The sequence below is a fragment of the Grampus griseus genome (genome assembly GCF_964374135.1).
Source record: "Grampus griseus genome assembly, chromosome: 4".
NCBI classification, from domain to species: Eukaryota; Metazoa; Chordata; class Mammalia; order Artiodactyla; family Delphinidae; genus Grampus; species Grampus griseus.
Window position 1 is genome coordinate 117,527,711 of NC_138997.1, and position 22,067 is coordinate 117,549,777.

At 37.0% G+C, this 22,067-nt stretch overlaps 1 protein-coding gene across 18 annotated transcripts in view; it reads right to left on the reverse strand.

Annotated features, from left to right (window-relative positions):
* The window catches only part of CAMK2D (calcium/calmodulin dependent protein kinase II delta), a gene marked incomplete at its 3' end in the record, with an annotated part of 272,940 nt that overhangs the window by 16,987 nt on the left and 233,886 nt on the right, over positions 1 to 22,067 (reverse strand). For 14 of the 18 annotated variants that reach the window (XM_082652992.1, XM_082652998.1, XM_082652990.1 and 11 more), the window contains 2 exons: positions 20,134 to 20,175; positions 17,704 to 17,752 (listed from right to left, as the gene is read on the reverse strand). In XM_082652992.1, coding sequence (XP_082509118.1) covers positions 17,704 to 17,752; positions 20,134 to 20,175 — 91 coding nt within the window. The remainder of the gene's footprint in view (positions 1 to 17,703; positions 17,753 to 20,133; positions 20,176 to 22,067) is intronic. The other 4 variants (XM_082652994.1, XM_082652993.1, XM_082652997.1 and 1 more) reach the window with 1 other exon arrangement.

Genomic DNA, 22,067 nt, shown 5'->3' on the forward strand with positions numbered 1-22,067 from the left:
GCTGCCTTGCTTTATCCTCTACACCCCACCCATGGCGCCTTCTCTCAGCAATTCAAAATGACCATGCTTCCTCCTTTGCAGCTCTTCATGTGAGCTGCCCTCTCTTCTTGGGAAAGTGTCCCCCATTATTGCCTTCATTTCTTTTATCAGCTTTCAACTCACCTATTATTTCTTCAAAAAATCCTACTTGGAGTCTCATTTTAGGAGAGGTCCCCGTGTTATAAGTCCACACATATCCTACACCTGCTGTTTAAAAGCACTTGGTACACTTGTACTTACGTACTTCTTTGTGTGTATTTGATCAGTTTTCTCTATTATTATGTTGTAAACTCCAGAGGGGTAGGTACCTCACCATTACAACCCGCATCTAGCATAGTACATGGCATAGAGTAAATGTTCAGTACATATCTGAATGAGCAAACTCAAGTGCTTTCTTATCCTATCATCCATGAGTCATATAATTTATCCTTAGCAATTACCGTGTTGTTTCCCAGGGTATGTCTTCAGCCTCTTCCTCGTTTCTTTCCCTTTTTCTTGGTAATCTCATTTATTCCTCTGGCTTTGACCATCTACTGAAGACTGCCAAATCTCTATCACGGACCTTAAGTCTTTCTGGGCTCCAAGTTCATTTTTGTGACTGCAATCTAAACACTCCCTGTTGTCCTGGCATTTCACACCTGGGGTGCTCAAAATTGACGTCAAGCATCTTCCTTGCAAAATCTGCTGCTTCTGTTGTATTTCTCATCTTGGATGGTGGCACCGTAATCTACTCAGCTGCCTACACCAAAATCCTTGATGCCTCTTTTCAATTCCTCATACAGTTGATCACCGGCTCCTCTTTATTCATCCAAATCTTTCTCAGATCCATTTCTTCCTCTCTGGGCTCATTGCCATTGCTCTGATTCTGGCTGTCGGATGTTCCTAACAACTCCTGCCCTGAGGTCTCCCCCTTCTCCTCCCATACCCTCTCCTCACCAGCCCCTCCACTCCTCACTGCTGCAGAATCATCCCTCTAGAGAACAGAGCTGACCGTGCTGTTCCCCCACTCTCTGGAAGCCAAAGCTCACACTGGTTTGTTCTTTTTTGTTTTTGTTTTTGCGGTACGCGGGCCTCTCACTGTTGTGGCCTCTCCCACTGCGGAGCACAGGCTCCGGACGCGCAGGCTAAGCGGCCATGGCTCACGGGCCCAGCCGCTCTGCGGCATGTGGGATCCTCCCGGACCGGGGCACGAACCCACGTCCCCTGCATCGGCAGGCGAACTCTCAACCACTGCGCCCCCAGGGAAGCCCTGTTTGTTTGTTCTTTAAAGGTTTTCCTACTCTATTTTTTTCCAGCTTCATTTCCCGACACTTCTTTTCCCCCAGGGCTCCCACATAACCTATTCTACAGCTACACCAAGGGGCTCACTCTTTCCCAACTAGTCCTGGCTCATTGATAATTCTGTGCCTTTCCTCTCGCTGTTCCTTCTGCCTGGAAACTCTGTCTTCTGCCTGGAAATCTCCCTCAATACTTTGCTCCAATGTCACCTCTTCTGTATGGACTTTGCTGAGTGTTCCAGACGCAGCTATTCAATCTCACTGTGGTCCTCCTATAGCATTATCACAGGATGTTCACAGATCTGACCAGGACATGACCACTTTCTACCTTTTAACACCTAGTATTGAGTAAATGTCTCAATGCATGCACATATGAATACATAAATACATGGATAGACAATGTATATAAAGTTCTTTGTGCATTTTAATGCATTAGATAAATGCCAAGTATGGAGGTGATGATGATCATGTCTGGTAGCAGCCTGGCTGTGATTATGCTAACTGGAAAGGCATTCATGGGTCCTGCGCATCTCAAAATCAGCAGAATTACCACCATATATGAGGCCACGGTATTTCCATGGGGAAGTAATCTGTATAGGTCTAGAAAGATTAAACTAGGCACATCTATCAATGTTTAAACTTATAATTTCTTTTAAGAGAGTTGAATGGAGAGAAAGAACCAAGTTATTTGAGCTCAGGCTTTTTCTGAACCTTTGTTCAGATTTTAAATTTATTAGTTTGAGGTGAAACTATTTAATAATAAAACTTATTCAGAAGACTAGTTGGCCTACAATGGAACTTGGGTTAGGAAATAAACTGAATTTATACATGCAAATTGAGATTCACTAAAATGTTAGCAGAGTATCGAATATTAAAATCTTGTAGTGGGTTACAAAATATTAAAATCTTTTATGGGTTACAAAATATTCAGTGATCAAAAGTTGTTTATCTTTTTTTATATGTATCATCTTAGCTTAGCAATTCTACTCATTTACTCTTTGTCAATATTTATTCTATTATTCTCTCACATAAATCGTACCCATGTTTTCTTTGGTCAGTCTCCCAAGGCAATAGAAATAAAAGCAAAAATAAACAAATGGGACCTAATCAAGTTTACAAGGTTTTGTACAGCAAAAGAAACCATAACAAAACAAAAAGACAACCTAGAGACTAGGAGAAAATATTTGCAAATAATGTGACCAGCAAGGGCTTAATTTCCAAAATATACAAACAGCTTATACAACTCAACAACCAAAAAACAACCAACCCTATTGAAAAATGGGCAGAAGACCTAAATAGACATTTCTCCCAAGAAGTCAAACCGATGGCCAACAAACACATGAAAGTATGCTCAACATCACTAATCATTAGAGAAATGCAAATCAAAACTACAATGAGGTATCACCTCACACTAGTCAGAATGGCCATCATCAGAAAAACTACAAACAATAAATGCTGGAGAGGGTGTGGAGAAAAGTGAACCTTCCTACATTGTTGGTGGGAATGTAAATTGGTACAGCCACTATGGAAAACAGTATGGAGATTCCTCAAAAAACTAAAAACAGAGTTGCCATATAATTCAGCAATCACACTCCTGGGTATATATCTGGACAAAACTATAATTCAAAAATATACATGCAGCCCTATGTTCATAGCAGCACTATTCACAATAGTCAATATATGGAAACAACCAAAATGTCAATTGACAGATGAATAAAGATGTGATACATATATATAATGGAATACTACTCAGCCATCAAAAAGAACGAAATAATGCCATTTGCAGCAACGTGGATGGACCTAGAGATTACCATACCAAGTAAAGTAAGTCAAAAAGAGAAAGACAAATACCATATGATGTCACTTATATGTGGAATCTAAAATATGACACAAACGAACCTATCTATGAAACAGAAACAGACACGCAGATGTAGAGAACAGACTTGTGGTTGCCAAGGTGGGTGGGGAGGAATGGACTGGGAGTTGGGATTAGCAGATGCAAACTATTGTATATAGAATGGATAAATAACACGGTCCTACTGTATAGCACAGGGCACTATATTCAATATCCTGTAATAAACCATATGGAAAAGAATATGAAAAAGAATGTATATGTATGTATAACTGAATCACTTTGCTGTACAGCAGAAATTAACACAACATTGTACATCAACTATATTTCAATAAAATAAACTTAAAAATTTTGCTCTATTTAATTTAACTACTCCTTTCACGTTTCTCAGAGTTATTGGGTACCTGCCTGCCAGAGACTTGAAGGACAGGGAGGTTAAGTGACTTACTCAAGTCATCCAGCAAATTCAGAAGCTGTGCCAGGGCTGGAGATTTATCTGGCTGAGGTACTTTGTCTGCTGTTTAATTCACTAATCTATGTTCCTTTCCAGCCCATAGTGCCTCATTCAATATTTTGAAATCATAAACTTAAATAAACTACCTAAATGTCTTTGAACTTCCTCTGGGAAGGTGACTGATGACTTAATTACTGAGCCAGAGTTGTAATTAATTAATACACCAGTTCCACAAAACTGGGTATCCCATGGTTTTATTATCTTTTTCCATACTGCCATTAACAAAAATAACTCTTGGGAATAGTTTTTATTTTAGGCAAATATACAAATTAGGATCATTTTCATGTTCTGGGTAGTTTTATAGAAAAAAGTGCCTATCAACTCAGCTATGTTTGGAGTTTCCTGTGCAATTAACAGCTTGTTTCTTAGTGACTATTTTTATTTCACTAGTTTGATATATTAGTTAATATTTAGGAGAGTAATTTCCATTATTTTGGCTTTTAAAATCAAAGTCATCGAAGTTTCTGGAGTTGATTGGTTTAATACTCTATTATATAATATTTTATCCAAATATAACACCTGGAAATTACCAAGCTTCTAGTCAAGACTGCTTTTCAAGAAATTATTGTAAAGCTCACTTATCCATAATTCACTTGTTCAATAACACCAATATTCAGCCTTTTAATTGCTAGAGGCCCTCAAGATTTAAAAGATAAATTATTCAAATCATCTTTGTACTTTGCTCTATAAAAACCTAACTACTCTGAATTTCAAGGCGTAAATTGTTAATTGGGGAAGAAGTACTACTAGTCTTAGTCCTGTTAAATTGCTATGGTCTGACAGTAAATGATTAACAAATATTTAAGAACAGAAAAGTCTGGCATTGGGATCATTTAGTGTAAGTGAAAATAGGTTTGGATTTTTTAAAAAGGTTTGTGAAGATATCACTGGGTTACAAAATATGGCTGTGTCATTCCTAAGATGAGTCTGAATCTGAAGATGAAAAAAATATTTACTATTTTTTTTAAAGATTAAAGGATGTGTAAAGTATTTATAAAGATTTTCATTAAAAATGGCTTACATAAAACTTTCAGGGTCTAAAGAAGCTATATATAGTTATACAGAACATTTGCTGATATGAAAGAATTCAGTCCATCCACATTAAAGTAATTGGGTAACTTTTCTGCCACCTGCAGCTGACTTGCAGAAGCTAGAAATAGGACAACATTATGAATACCATTGAGTGTTCTAAGTATTAAGATGTTTTATGAATTAGATAGGTGTGGTTCCACTTCCAGTTAAGAGTTTATGACATGGAAAAAAAAGATTTTAATAAACTGGTTCAAAGAATCATATCAACTTCTTAGATTTAAGATTAAAATTGTAGTCTCCGGGCATCAGGTGTATATATTTGCATGAAAAAAGAAATACTAAGCATTCTCAAGAGGTATCTCTTTCTTCCACTGCAGAACCAAGGTGATGGTTAAAACTACTGTCTCAAAAGAAAAATCAGACTAAGAAAAGAGAGAATGAGACTTAGGATTTTTAAATATTTGGAAAGTTATTTTTTGCCTTGTTTTTGGGGGGCTTGTTTTGTCGTGAATGAAATCCAGCTTTCCCCAAATCTTGGAACTGTAATGATTCCAACTAAACCCTCCAATCAATTTTACATGATATTAGCCAAAACAGGGCATGTATCTTTCAGGTCAAAAGTAAATGCCAACCTGTTCATGCTCTGTCCTTCAGTATGGACAGGCAGTATGGACAGGCAGTATAAAATATTGAGAAGAGTTAAAATCTTGTGCAGCCGTGAGTGTAGGCTTTTATTTTTTTCAATGATTTCTACTGCTGTTGCTCAGCTTATAATTAATTTAGTTTCTTTTAAGTAACCTATTCCTTTTAGAAAAAGTATAAAATTTGACTTCAATGAAAAACAGAATCCACTGTATGCTTAGATAAGTTTATTTATAACTCTACTTTCCTGAATAATTTAACTGGTAGATTCATGAATGCTCCCTTGGACCAAGAATGCAGGAGCCTAGAAGGCTATCCGCCATGGTAGAGAACCGTCATATATCTTTGTTCATTTTGCAAAAAGCAAAAATAAAAAACGAACAGAAAGATACACCAAAATTAATTGAAGTGTGATGTCTTTGGATTTTTTTGAGAAAGCACCAGGCTGACTACAGTTAGAGTATTAAAAAATGTTATTCTGTGACTACATTTATTATTAAGTCCCATATATTTTTTTAAGGTCTTTTCCCCTTGTTTCCAGGTTCACACAAGTTCCTAAACGCATTTCAGTATTTCTCACACCAGTGTTTGCTTCAATGAGGTTGACACTAAGCAGTTTCCTCACCCACCACTGTACAGATCATACAGATATTTTAATTATAAGAACATCATTTCACTTCTTTCGAAGTGTTAAATAATACTCATCTCATTCTGACCAATTTCCCTTGACGAGACTGACAAGATAAAACAGCAGATCTTACTACTGCTCAAGAATATGCAGCAGCATCTGCTCTCATTGTAATTCCATGCTTTCTAGCTAATTCTCATCTTCAGCAACTTTCACTGCAAAGTCTATCATTATCCAATCCATGCTTCCAGAATCATTGAATGGAAACTGCAAGAGCAGATCAGGTTTAGTGAAGTGGAAAAAAGAGAGGCCAATTCACGAAATATGTCATAGAACCCAGTCACACCACACATTGTTCAAAATAACTAGAGCATCTACAATCAACAGTAAATTAGGGAACTAGTGAAAAAAGTTAATGGAACAAATAACGTATCTATAGTTAAGGAATGTTTCTAATTTGGAAAATGATGGGAAATTAATAGACTCTCTTGATAAGTCAACTGTATGATGCATTTGTCTACAGCATTGTAGATCCAAAGGTCAGGGCTCGATGTAATATATGTGCCTATATGCCTAACTTTGATGATCTGATGATTATTATAGCCTTCTGAGATGTCAGACCATGGATTGAAAAGGCAGAGCAGTAGTCAGTCTGGATAAATTTATAATGGGTTATCACAACTTGCAAGACATACTTAAGGTTTGGAGGAAAATAACCTATTTTCACCACACACACACACACACACACACACACTCACACACTCACAAAATGATGTGAATTCCTGTAACTCTTCTCATGTCCCCATGCATTTGACAAGAGAACAGTGACAAGACTCCTAGGACCAGGAGTCGTTTCTGTGATTAGTTACTACATTTTTCAAAACTTAATTTGGGAGGGTGAAAATATCTTATCAGACCAAAAATTCTTCAATGAGTTTTCATGGCTAATGCTTTTTATTAAAGTGATATACCTCACACTGGCACTATATAACCGCTTTAGCTCTGGGATATTCTGATCTAAATTCAGCTTAGAAAACTGATTTAAAAGTATGTGGACCAAAAAGGTTGCCTACCATTTCAGTAAAGTACAAGAATGTTGTTGCCATCAAGCCATCAGCCACTGCAGCCACCCCTGACGGTGCACCCTGAGGGGAAGTCAGGATGGAAAAAACCAGGATACTGGCCCTAGATAGTTAAGATGCATATCAAAGGAATAATTTCAATGAGCCCAGACTCTTGCATCTTCCCATACAAAGCACTAAATTCACTAACTTGGGATGTCTGTTTTCGTGTGTGTGTGTGTGTGTGTGTGTGTGTGTGTGTGATTAGCAGTAATCTTTTGATGTTCCACTAATTTTTTTTTTTCCAGCAAAAACTTCTACATACCCTGGCTCTTCCCTTACCTCTTTGGGACACTTCCTCAGAGCTATCTGAGAGGCTGCCTCCCAGGCTATAGTCCTCAGTAAAGTCCTCGAACAAAACATAACTCTCAACTTTTAGATTGTGTAGTATTTTTTCCTGTTGACAAGTACTTGTTGGAATATCTTGGCCAAATTTTACAAGACCAGTAAATTTATTCTTGTTTTAATCAATGTGAGTATAGAAAGAATTACAATTATGAACTATATATTTCAGAACTAACAACATATTACTGTTGCTTTCATTTATTCTAGGATATATTATAAATGTAAATTATCATAAAATGTAACATAGTAGATACATATTTGTGAGTATGAAATACTTTTTTCCATTATTTGTTGAATATAAAAGATGAACATTCATCAAAGACACCATTCAGGTTATCTGATGAGTAATTAACAGTCCACACTTAGAAACTTGAAGTTCCAGGGGGACAGACCACTTAGAACGCCTATAAGTGTTATCTTTAGCACTTGCATAGGCAGATTATACAACACATCACAAACCACTGAAGAGGAAATTCTTCAATAATTCACAACACTGCTCATGTTAGAAAATTCTAGTACAGACTAAAAGGACCTTACCAACTCAGACACAGGCGCTTACACATTCATCCCAAACAAACGTTGTTTGTTTATCCAAACAAGCAAGCACCACACTTCATTTTTATTAACTGTTCATATATTTAAATAGTGTTAGTAAATTCCATCTTAGTCTAATCTTTTTTTTTTTTTTTTACTTACAAAGATTATAAATGAAGAACTTCTATTTCCTGAAGAGAGATTTAAAAACACAATCTCATATGCTCATACCGTTTCTACACTGGTCACAGTACCTCTAAAAAAATCACTGGGGTCTCTTTAAATAAGCTCTTTTCTGTCATTAGAGACTGTTAAGCTTTTCAGAGGTAATTCTCTATTCTTCAGCAGTATCTTTACATTTTTGTTCACCGTAACTCTATACAATGTAATAGTATACAATTTTTTTAAATTAGAATACTATAATTCTCAGTAAACTAGCTAAGTAGAGAGTAAAAATACTCTGTACTCAAAATAGACACCACCACAGCAAGTTATTTTCCCCAATTGAAAACATTCTCTAGCTCAAATTGAAAACAAATGACATTCTGGAGCAGAATTTCTTTATTTTCTTTCTTTTAAAATCTGAAAACACATAGTGATGATGGGTTTTTGTCTATTACTCAAACGTTCCCTAAAATCCCAAATTCTCTCCTTAACGTTTGCCATCCGTGTTGTGCTGGATAGACATAGTGTAAATCACATGTAGTGATGTTAATGAAGAAACCAATAATCCTGTAATGAATTACTTCAAAAACAAACAAATAATAGGTCTTTCTTAAGCTGTTAACTTCTGTCAAGATGGTTAGTTTCCCTCTGAGGAAACACTGAACTGGCTAATCACGGTCTCCAAGAAGGACATTTTATGTTATGGTTCTTGAGATAGTTTGCTTGAGAATTTGGCATAGATACACTCCTTTAAAAATATGTATTTTACTTTTGTCGAAAACAATCAGTCTACATACTTCTCTTTTATTCTCATCAGGGATAATCAAGACACACTCAAAATAAGCCAATTTTTCAAAACACGTGAAAACATCCAGGGATAAAAGGATCAGTTTAAATGAGGAAAGACTGAGTCATTACTTAAAATGTTATGTTTAATTAAAAACAAAATATGTCTCTAAACTCAAAAATTTTAAGAGTTCAAACAAAATTAACTTAATGCAAAAACCTCATAATTAATTTATTAAGTGCCTACTACATGATATCATGGAAGCAAAAAAACAGTGAATTAAAATAATCTAATTGTTTAAAATTCATGACAAATTAAAATAATACTGTTACCTTAATAAAAGCTTTTTAAAAATATTGGCTTTTGTTTTAAACCAAATATGAATTTACTTTCTGTACTTGGGCAGCTTCTTTGTTTGCTTATGTAAGTAGATTGGCTGGATTGTGGGTTAAGATTGTGGGTCTTAACGTTGACAGATGTTTACCCACTTATCAAAATAAACGGCTTAGAAAATAGAAACACTGATGCTACAATAAAAATCACAGGTCCCTTTAGATTTACGGACTCTTTTAGTAGTGAACCTCTGTGCTTATATCATGTACTCATAGGAAAGAATGGCCAGAATTAATATAATTAATTTTGCTGACTATCATGGGCCAGGCATTTAACAAATATTACTCTAGTTAACATGACTACGTTTTGTTATTGTTATTATTGTTAGGTTTGAACCATACGAAATCTTTACTTCTGAAGGTAAAAAATGGTTAAGTATTGAGACATCATTATCTCCACTGTACACAATATGACTCAGAGAGGTTTACATGGGCAGCTGGATCGCTTAGCTCATAAAAGGCTGGGCTGTAATTCAAACCTACTATCTTTGACACCAAAACACATCCTCCATCCAAACAGGAAAGAGGATCCTGTGACTTACTTTTGAAATTTTCATTTTCTATGTTTTTAGTTTCTCAATTATGGGGTGGGGGCAGGGAACATGTGGACAAAACCTATGGAGATAAAAAGTTGAGATGTGATCATAACTTTTAGAGAATTCTAGTCTTTTTAGTGACTACTAGGACATGGCATGGTTGATTTCTATCTTATTTCCTTCCTCCATCAATTAAATACTTATTATTCCTACTCTTGCCAAACACTGGTCTAGATACTGTGGATATAAGTGTGGACAAACCAGTCAAAAATCTCTGTCCTGAAGAAATTTATATCCTAGTAGGGGGAGAGAGACCGTAAGCAAATAAGTAAAATACATATTCCAGATAATGATAAATACTAGGAGAAAAGGAAAGCAGAGAAGGAGAATGGGAGCACTGGATTTGGAGGGAAACAATTTAAAACAGGGTCATCAAGGAAGATCTGAGAGGGTAACATTTGATCAGAGACCAAAAAAGAGAAGAGGCAGCAAGCACATGGAATCTGTATCAGGACATATTAGGCAGGGAATGGCAACTGTAAAGGCCCCGAGGCAGCAACCAGCTTGATACATATCAGGACAGTGTTCCTGAGACATCTATAGCAGATGAAGTCAGACAGTAAAGGGAGGTATAGCTGGAGGAGGTCCTGATCACTGAGGGCCTTATAATCCATTCTAAAGACATTGGCGGCCAATGGAAACAAGACATAATCTGATATACTTTAAAAGCATTACTCTGACTACTGTGTCGTGAACAGACCATAAACAGGTAATACCAAAGCAGGGAGACTGGCTAAGAAGTCATGTCAATAATGCAGGCTAATGATGCTTTTGTGGACCAGGGTGACGGAAATGGAGTCAGTGAGCAGTAGTCAATTAAAAAAAAAATTGAGTGTACTTTGAGGGGAGAACCCGTAGGATTTGCTGGTAGACTGGGTATATAAGGAAAACTGAGGAGACAATAAAAAAGCAATACCTATAACTAAATCTGTCTTTTTGTACCAAATATGATGCTACTTTTCATATGATGGACGGGCACATTTTGCTTAACAGCACTGACCAAGGGAAAAATGTTACACTATTACATATCAAAAGAAACAAAGAAAAAATAGACTACCTGATTCACTAAGTGTTAAGGATAAACATTCATGTACCTTGGAAGAAACTTTCTTTAACATAGAGTAAAATTTTAATGCAAAAACCCATTCATTGGGGAAATGGACCAGCAGATATAATTTCATTAAAGAATGTACTACATGACTGAGAACTCCTTGAGCAAGGGTTTTTTGGCCTCAGCCTAGTCTATCATATCTAGTACATAGTAGGTGTTCAATGGTCTTTTGAAAAAAACTAATTGAATCCGAATTTTCCAAATAGAGGTCTCTTTGTTAGGAATTACATGTGTTACATGCATCTGAAATTTTCTGTATTCGCTCACAGGACTATTTGTAGCTATGTCCTTATGTTTGTTTTTCAATGAATATATTATTCTTGTTTTAGAATTATCTGGATACAAGCCAGAAACAAAGAAGGTACACTATGACGCAGAATCATCTTTATCTTTTCTAGACTTACTCACGAGGGCAAGAAGTGTGGCTATCGCCTCCGTAGAGCACCTTACACTGCAGGTGCCCACGGAACATTTGTTGCACTAAATTGAATAATGAAAATACCATTCCAAATGCAAATAAATAAAAACCCTTTACTTCTAGATAGTCTCTTCTATAAAGCGCCTTCATTCATGTGTTTGTTGGTTGCTTTCATTTGTTTTGTTTTGATTTCAGACTTTGTTTTAACCTGGGGTTGGTAAGAGTTCTCATAATTGGTCAGCAGGGCTAAACAAGCCTGAGGCTATCACTGACAAATTTAAGATGCAAATCTCACAGAAGGCAAAGAGTAAAGAGAAAAACAGAGTGAGTGCGGAGGGTAAAATAAAGGAATGTGAAAAAAAAAGAGAAAATGAAGTAATTTTACATCGGTGGTAGGACGGAATGAATTCTGCATCAGTCCTATAAGTTATGTATCTTGATCTAAATGTTAAAAGATCAACAGGTAGACACACACATGCAGACAAGAATTTTTCTAAATAAACCTTTTTAAAAATCAAAGTTTGGATTAGAAACCTAAAAGAAGTTACTGTACACTGCCCTACAGGTCTTCTAAGACGCTTTCAATCTAATGGAATGACATAATCATCAAAAGTCCTTAAATACAGTATCCAGGAGTTTCTTAATTTGCAGATTCCCTTGAAGTAAGAAATGCATGCAAGGCAAGTGCTGAGTTACAGGCTGCTTCAGGTGGGAGGGGACTGGCATCAGGTGCTCCTCTGCCCCAGGGAAGCCTACACAGAAACGATGGTTGGCACTAAACAGCAGAATTTGAGTATTTAGTCATCACACTGTCCACTACTGTCCAGATTTACAAAAGACACTGCTGTCCACTACTGTGATCTGTGTCCAGATCACAAAAAGCTCACTAATCAAGTGATTCTGTAGATTAGCTGAGACCATGACATCCAGGTGTCATCATATACCTGCCTCCAGTCAAGAGATAAGGCTGTCAATACCTGTGTCCTTAAACTGGGCCTTAAGCAAACATTCTACGCACATTACCATCACCTACGTGTCAGCAAAAGGAAAAAGAGTATAAACGAGCATGAAGTCCCCACATACAGCCAGTCTCACATTTCTGCAATACATTTCTGCTTGCGGTACAGAGCTCCACTGGCCTAGAGCTGTAAGAAAGATGAAATGCAGCACGAGATCCAAGCAGCTGCTGAATGCTGAGCTGAAGTGAGATGCCGGAAGCAGGATGAGTGACAGAGATCACTTAAGGGCACACAGGAGCCCAACGTCGACAGGGGCTGCACAGCTCTGGCATCCTGTGAAAAAGCAGTAGATGGACCAAACTGATGCGCACGCATCAGGAAGAAGTAGCTGACTCTAAGCAATGGTGCTGGGCAGGCTAGGAGGTGGAGAGACATTGTGGCACACAGCAGCAGGCCCTGCAAACCGTTGCTATAGCCACAAACCAAAGGACAGTCTTCACGTGTACACAGTGTCAAAAGGACCACTTTAGGTACACCCACACCCCCTGAGAGCAGTACTGCCATACTGCCATCCAGTCATGAAAGGCCACTAATGCCAGCTGTTTTGACAACACCTGGAATTAATGAATTACTAGACATATATTCAAAATGGAATGATTATTTCATTAACTTTGGACTGAAAAAAAAATCACATTTTGAAAACACCATAAATTCTAATAGAAAAACTTTTTTTTTTAAGTGTATAATGGCCTGTTATTATCACAGTGCTTCTATGGTAATAACTATGCTTCATTAAGATGCTTATTTGTTTTTAAACTATTAGTATCTCTCTGTTACACTGAATTTATTGATGTAGCGTTAGAGATAATATGGGTTGAGTACAGGACAAAATTAGGAAGCTGTTCACAAGGTCAATACTAGGAAGTCAATACGTCGCCTTGGAGAAAGAAAACACAGGACCAGCAGCTTTTTACAAAGAAGAGTTGTGAAACAACACAAAGTCCCTTAGGGTGACTGTGAGTTGGGGCAGAAAAATGTTGTGGTTATAACTCAATGCTGAAGGTTTTTAAGAAAAAGAAAATAAAAGGACGTTTAGATATGAAATACTTACCTTGGGTCTGACTTTTTCAGTAAGTTTTCCAGATATTTATTGAATTAAATGGGAGAAATGGCTTAAATGATAGCACAAAAGATACATATAAAGCACACGGAAGAATGTTTTGCCTGAGGTGTTGAAAGCTCTTGAATAAAACTAGTTCACAAAGAGAAGACGTGGAGCTCAGGCAAACAGTAGACATTTAGTAAACATTCCCTGAATGAATGAAGAAGCTGAGATAGTTTAGATACAAAGCAAGAGTGACCGGGGACCAGGGCCTATTGAAAGCCAAAGGCCATTCTGAATGGAAACTAATATGCAGAGTTCAAGGAAAATGGGTCTTTCCCAAATCCCCGCTCTCTAGGTTCCACTGAATGGAAAGGACCGTCAATCTACTACAACTTCTGCTTTCTTCCTCCTCTGACAGCTGCTAGTCTTTCTACCTTTTTCCTCCAGAAGAGGCCAGGAAAGGGTACCCTGTTGTTGGTTCCTCGTTTCTTCCTCCGGTCAGGTCACCATGATGTTTTAATTCCCCCTCCCCATGTCTCGTTACAGTGGAGGGGAGGTAGACCTGTCCCTGCCAGGCTGGTCCTCAGGGATGGGACGGAATGTGCACCACACTGGCAGGGGAAGCATGCGATATGGTGTTCAAGGGATGCGTACACCACCGCGAAACGATGCCAGTCGAGGTGCTGGTGTTGGGGGGGCGCCCAGCAGGAAGGAATGGAGCGTGTGGCTGCACGGAGGAGTGCACTATGGGAATATGCCTTTAAGAGTATGTTAAAAGTTGTGGTGTTTCATCCTGATAACAAGGCTGTATATAGAAAGGATAGAGTTGGAAAGTGTGTGTGTCAAAGAAAAGACATGCAGTTTTGTGGATAAGATATAGTTTTGTAGTGAGGGTATGGTTTTGGTCAGGGGATATAATTGATTGGTCTTTGTGAGTTCCTAGATGTTGGATATATGTGTAACTTTGGGTTCTAACAGAGCTGGACAAAAAACACATTCCCTACCAGGCTATTCAGAGCTATGGCAAACTCTGAGGTAAAGAGAAAAGAGTACAGTCATTCAAATGTATAAATATATGAGGGTCTTTCTGAAAGACAGTGCACTAATAAACGGAGAGATTCCCACACAAGCCTATCACCACCATAATAAATATATCAGAAACATTTATGACCGTTTTATGTGCCACCTGTCTTACAGTAAGAATGATGGCCTGGGTGATCTTTCAAAGGATCTTCAAGTGTTAAAGTTTTCTGATATCATTCAATATTAAAAAGGTTAACCACCAAAAGACCGCATGGGTCTTAAAAAGAACACAAATGAGGCCTAATATATATATGCCTCTGTGGCCACATCCACCCTAGGAAAATAAAGCAGACACTTGAAAAATTTATGCATTGAGTTTAAGGAAAGGAACCAAGGCACTTTGGGCTCACTTATCAACTGGACATTTCTTTTGATTTCAATATTATGCTTAATTTCTCTAACATTTGGTGTGTGTAGACTCAGCATAACTATAGAGACAAATACTGTCTCAATTTGGGAAATCCCAGCGGTGAGATGAAACCCATATCATTGTGATTTCAAGAGAAGAGCTGTTTTCTGAGAAGTACTGATATAATTTCATTTCACCAAATTAATATAAGCTATAAGGCGAGACTGTCAGGGACTCTGTTTATATATTGACATTTACACACATTCACAGCAATCACCCTAAGCCAATATGTAGTATAGTGAAGAGTCCAATTCAGGTGAGAAAGACCACTTATTAAAACCCTGCTTGTAATCACCTAAGAATAAACATATTCCTCAGAGGATGACTTGCATACAGTGAGGTGTTAGTATTCTCCTAATTTTATTCAGTTATTTAAAGGTTCAGTCTCACCAGTGAATAATGCACAGGTTATTTCTTCTTTTTGATTCCCCTTCAGGAGAAGAATGTAAAAAGTCATATAAACATTTTGTTTGGGTGAAAGAGCTAATGAGTCCAAAATACTTGTAAAGATGATGCTTTCTGAATCACTGGGAAAGCTAAATGGCACATCTGCTTATTTGGTTAAAAAAAATCTCTTTATCTAATAAGACTGGCATCAGTGATTCATAAAATTTCTTCAGTTCAAATTTTAGCTCAGAGGCAAGAGGGAGATGAATAGACCTACTAGGGCTTCCCTGGTGGCGCAGTGGTTGGGAATCCGCCGGCCAATGCAGGGGACACGGGTTCAAGCCCTGGTCCGGGAAGATCCCACATGCCACGGAGCAGCTGGGCCCATGCACCACAACTACTGAGCCTGCGCTCCAGGGCCCGCGAGCCACAACTACTGAGCCCACGTGCCATAACTACTGAAGCCTTCACGCCTAGAGCCCATGCTCCACAACAGGAGAAGCCACCGCAATGAGAAGCCTGCGCACCACGACAAAGAGTAGCCCCTGCTCGCCGCATCTAGAGAAAAGCCCACATACAGCAACGAAGACACAACACAGCCAAAAATAAAATGAATTAAAAAAAATAGAGCTACTAAATAAAATCCTCGACACAGCTATCCACCTTTCCACCGTAAATAATGACTGACTACTTCTAGCAAAGTTAGATCAGTGCGCTAGTAATCTAAATAGAGACTACAATTTAAGTGTCACCTGTTCTGTACGACCAAAGAGGAAGAAGTCAGCAGAGGTGACTAGCAACTTGTGGTCTACAGTCATTTTTATTTATTTTTTTCTTTCTTTTTTTTTTTTTTTGCGGTACGCGGGCCTTTCACCGCCGTGGAGCACAGGCTCCGGACGCGCAGGCCCAGCAGCCACGGCTCACGGGCCCAGCCGCTCCGCGGCATGTGGGATCCTCCCGGACCGGGGCACGAACCCGTGTCCTCTGCATCGGCAGGCGGACTCCCAACCACTGCGCCACCAGGGAAGCCCCATTTTCATTTCTTAAATAGCCTATATGTCTCCTTGACCTGAGAATTTCCAGGTTCTTTATTCTATAACATGAATACAATTTTTCAAAATTATATCTTACCAATGCTACCTACAGAATTAAAGCCTATGGGGATACTATTAGGTAATAATCTTTCCAGATAATGTTTAATTATCTGATGGATCATTTCTCTGAATTTGTTTTATACTTCTTTTCCCTTAATACTTCTGTTTTAAATATCCCTGTTTTACCATTCTTTTTCTGGAATGGCTTCTAGACAAGTGGCCTGTAGGAATTGTAGTTACCTATACTAAATTAAAAAAATAAGAATACAAAACTGCATAAACAATTGCAGCAAAATTAACACTTCTAAAACAGCCCTGAGTGAGAGAGGGGCATGGACTTATATACACTACCAAATGTAAAATAGATAGCTAGTGGGAAGCAGCCTCATAGCATAGGGAGATCAGCTCGGTGCTTTGTGACCACCTAGAGGGGTGGGATAGGGAGGGTGGGAGGGAGACACAAGAGGGAGGGGATATGGGGATATATGTACAGCTGATTCAATTTGTTATAAAGCAGAAACTAACACACCATTGTAAAGCAATTATACTCCAATTGCTTTTTAACAAAGATGTTAAAAAAAAAAAAAAACAGCCCTGAGACCAAAAAGAAGAAAACTGACTGCAAATGTGTGTTTAGTATGTATGTGCAGAGGCACTGAGAAGATGCTGATAGAACTGCTGGCAATGACTCATATATGGAGCTAAGGGAACCTGGACAAATGAACTGAATGGAGATCAAGAATATATTAGAAAAGTGCATGAAAATCTAGGTTTAAAAGGCTGACAAATGCAGAATTTCATTGAAACCCAATTGAGACTACTGAAAGTTTCAAAAAATGGTTATTCTCATGCTCTGTTCTTGAATATAAGTTGTTTTCTAGACATACATATACCTTTTGTATTACCTTTTGACTGATATATTTAGAATTTGATATTATGATCCCAAACATTCATTACTAGTTTAAAATCACAATGTCCTTGAATATACCACATGTTGTCTATAGTTTAAAGACACAGAAAATATAATGTGAAGAAAAAATGGACAAAATCAGTACATATAATTAAAATAATAATGTACTTATAAAAAGAAAAGTAATTTTGTGTCTCAGAATAGACCTAGTTCCTAAACTTATTAGTTATTTGAAACAAATACTTTTCTTCCGAGATATATGTAACTCTGAGTTGGGATTTTGTATTTCGGGTTTAATCGTACCTTTCACATCTTCATCCTCAATTGTTGTATTTGAACTCTCAGTTGACTCCTGTTGAGAAGAAAACATATTTAAAGTTGCAAACAATGAATAGCTTGACTTTTGTTTTTCTCAAAAAATTGGCAAGTGATATACGTATCATGCAAAATTCTTCAGCAGGCTGTGCGCATATGCCGACATGCAAATGTACAAATATGTTACGTGGTTTTGACAGAAATAAAATGTCAAATGCTGCAAACATTTCAAAAAGGGAGTACTCTGGTTGCCTAATCCCCGAAGCACGATAAATCAAGGTGATTTGTACAAGTAGTCAAAGTATGCAACTTATTTTAAGAGCTGTGTAAGGATGTGTTGTGTTACAGTGCCCCATAAGGTGTGCTTTCTCTAAGTATTGATGAGACGTTGAATATACTAGCCTAATGAATTTGAACCTTAAAAAACAACATTTTTTATTCCCAATTAATTAGTAATTAGTCCTTTCTTTGTGTGAGGCACTATATCAAGCAGTAAATTTGTAGGCTATTTATCAGCCTGACTTCGCTGTAGAGAGAAAAAGCATTTCATTGAATCATTTGACGAAGAAGCTGAGATATGGTGAAAGTACTTTCAAGAAGAATTTCCATGTTTGTGATCAGCACAATGGAATTATATGAATAATTTACTTTCAAGGAAAAAGCAGAGTTTTTTCATTCATTTCTAAATTAGAAACTGGCTTTATTGGTAAGAAACTTGCTCCCATAATGAAAAGACAAAGCTATTTCTCTGTAAAACTACAAATGAAGTTGCAGATTAACAAGCACAGTTAAAAGGACACTGTAACTGCCAGTATTAAGACACGTTCCTTAAAATGGTTGACAAATTTTTCCATTAATAATGTATTAATAAAATATTTCTAGCAAAGAAATTTAGTAATGTTCATAAGAAAGACACAATTTTCTACTTGGAATGATTAAAGGCTACTGCCAAAAAAAATTGGAAACTTCTAATCAATAGCTATGTGTTCAGCAATGAAAACAAATTTTGGAAAATGATGCAAACATTAGTCAGTGTACTTTCAGAGATTCAATATTCAAAAAAGTGATCAAATTTATACAACTAAATATATAATATTTATATTAAATATATAATATTTAATCCAAAGGGACAGACTAATTAAAGATATATCCAGAGTCTCCACAACATAAAACCAAAGCAGAGTCTTCATGCGTTTCTTAATGTGACCTAGTATTCAAATTTAAACTCAAGATGAGGATAAACCCATGCACTGTAAAAATAATGCATGTAAGCAGGAAATATCATGCAACAACTCTTACAAATGACATAGCTAGAATTATCGAAGTGTCCACTCCAGCTGCTATGCTTGGTCTTTCACTTGCTAACGATATTGGAAATAATTGTTCACATGTGTGATGCTCCTGACTACCTCGAGTCTTGTAGGGACTTAGAACATTGTAAGTGTCACGACTGTAAAATACATCTCATATTAAGGAACATAACACTTCATGTTTTTTTACTTTAGTAATTTTAATATTGACCAACTAAATGTTAGACCAGAGAAATGTGTTTTCTAAGACTTTAACACTGTAGATAAGAGTAAGGAAAAGTAAGACCCATGACTATACTTAAAATTTGAGAAAAGTCTGATGAAGTATTTTTCCCTCCCCTTAGAGATATAATAATGGATGAGAAATAACAAAGCAGAAAGATGGAATACGTTCAGGAACTGCCTCCTTTCACCCTACGGACATGTATACAAGTACTGTTATTTAGTTAACATGCTATGCAAACAATTTACAATGGATAGGAAACATCATAGTCTTCTTTCAGGATAAGCAGTTACATGTCTGTTACTGAAATGCATATAATTAAACAAAAACAAACGTACTTCACAAGAAGTGAAACTCCCTGATTATCCTCAAATCCATGCCAAACAACAAAAACACCACAAACAACAGGGAATTAAAAGAAAACAAAAAGCACACTATGACAACAGAATGAATAAAATTCAAAAGCAACATTAAATTTAAACAAATAACTATGAACTCAAGTTGATTTTTTTGAAGATAGTGGAATGATATAGCAAGAAATTCTAAAATTTCATGCAGAACACATCTAAAGTACAATGCAGACAGGCATGGGGGGAAAAACCAGATGGAATTGCTTAAGATACACAGTCATCTCGACATACAGACTTGTTAACTGCACTTTTACTAACTAATTGCACCATTCATTTCTCTTTCACAATGTCATTCATTTTTGTTTTCAAAGAAATATGTGTATAGTTCCAGATAAATTAGGCCCAAAAGAAAGTATGGTAGAAAAGGGTAAGGGTTTTCTTTCCTAACTTGAGATTATGAATTAATTTTGCTTTGAATATTTGATGAGATGTGTAATCTTATTAAAGCAAGATGATGTTGATTCTTTCTGAATACCTTGTTTCCATCAGGGTTGTGGATTACAGTAGTTTGGGGCTCCTGAGTGAGAACAAAATGGAGAAAGAAACAGTTCGCATCGGTAAGTACATTCTTAACTAGTGCAGGGACAGAGCAGAGTGAGCCAGCTGACACAACTAAATAGTGACAAGAGCTTAAGCAATGTTAACTGCTGTCAGAGGTTGCAGCTGACAAGATCTCTGATGAAAGATCTCCCTGGTGAGTCCATGAGATACAGCACCTCAGTACCCAGCAGCAGCATGCACAAGACCTTATTCGTGATCAGCATACAGACAAGGCTTTGAAGTCTGGAGACCTAAAGAGGCACTTGCTGTTTCACAAAGTCCTATATCTTTAACAAACAGCCTGTTAATATCTGTCCCATAGAAAACTGGCCAAGGGCACTGGAGATTAGAACTTTCTGAGATGATCTCAAAGTCTTTGTGAAGATATTTTTCAGCTGTATTAATCTGAGAACAAATTATGGTGTCACAATACACAGATAAATACCCTTGGAAAACCTAGAATCACTGGACAACGCTTAAAAAAGGGCTATCGTAAAGAATGTATTTCACAAGTCCATAAGAAATTCTGAGAAACATTGAAAAGGTTCTAGAACTAATCATATAAACACTGTAATTTGAGACACATTGCTGTTAAATCCCATGTTAATTCATATATATATAAGAAATTTCTGTTTTATAGACTGATATGAAAGATTTGTTTGTAAAGTCATGTTTCCCCATGAAGAATATATTATTTTTCCTATTACTTTCTACTAGAAAATTGAAGAAATAGTCCCAAGCAGAAAATAACAGTCAAATAACTGATGTAAAAAACGATTCAGTGTCAATACATCAACGGCATGCTTGGCACTTTCATTATATGATGTCCTAGCAACTGGGAGTTACTGCAACCCATGGAGAATGCTCTTCAGTCATAAGCACTCTGCCCACTAGACTATCTCATCTCCACTACACTTTATGCTGAATACTTAGAAAGCATATTTACTGCCATCCTTCTTCCCTTCCCTGGCTGGAGGTATGATCAACACTGTCTTTTTTTGCTAGTAAGTAACCTGCTATCTTGATGTGTCCTTCCTTTAAATGTTTTTAAATTGAGCCTTCTGGTTAACTCTAGTGGGACAATCTCCCTAACATTTTCCACTCATCTGAAATTAACAGTACACAGGACAGTAAAAAACCATTAACATTTCTGAAACTCATAAATCAAAACATGGAATAATTTGGGGAAAACATTATGGAACTAAGAACACTGAATGCCAGTATTCAAACCTTGAATTTCAACATAATATGGTCTCAAAGTGTTAAACTGAGTTGTTAATAGTGTGAATTTGATAGAAATGGAAAAAACTGATTCCCATTGATAATTCAAAGCTCTGTGCTATGCAATTTCATCCTTTGGATTAAAGTGAAACAGTGATAATTTAATTTAAAACACAACAAACAAAAAGCTTTAAATTATCCAGTGCCTCTTTATCTCAGAAAGTGAGGTCTTACAAAGCCCTGCTGTCATAATAAGAGAGAAACGGGAACTCTGAGTAAGGTCCACATTTACTATTGTCTGGCAGTAATCCTCTTAGCTCTCCTTGATGTCAACAGTTGCCTCAGGAAAAGAAGAAACCACTGTTTGCATATCTAGAGCTATCATCAAAAGAAGAGCTAAGAGCAACCAAAGCGCATTCTACGGTATTTCTAAGGCAGCATGCAACACTTTTAACTGAAGACCACAGCTATCGTCAGTACAATGGTCAACAATGAAATGAGGTCATCTCATGTTAGAAACACACTGTTTGACAACTACCTTAACAAAAAGAAAAGAACTTTTCTCATATCTTAGAAAGCAAAAACAAGAACAAAATATAAAAAATAAAAATAAAAAATGTATGTATCTATATAGTGAAAGCAAATGAG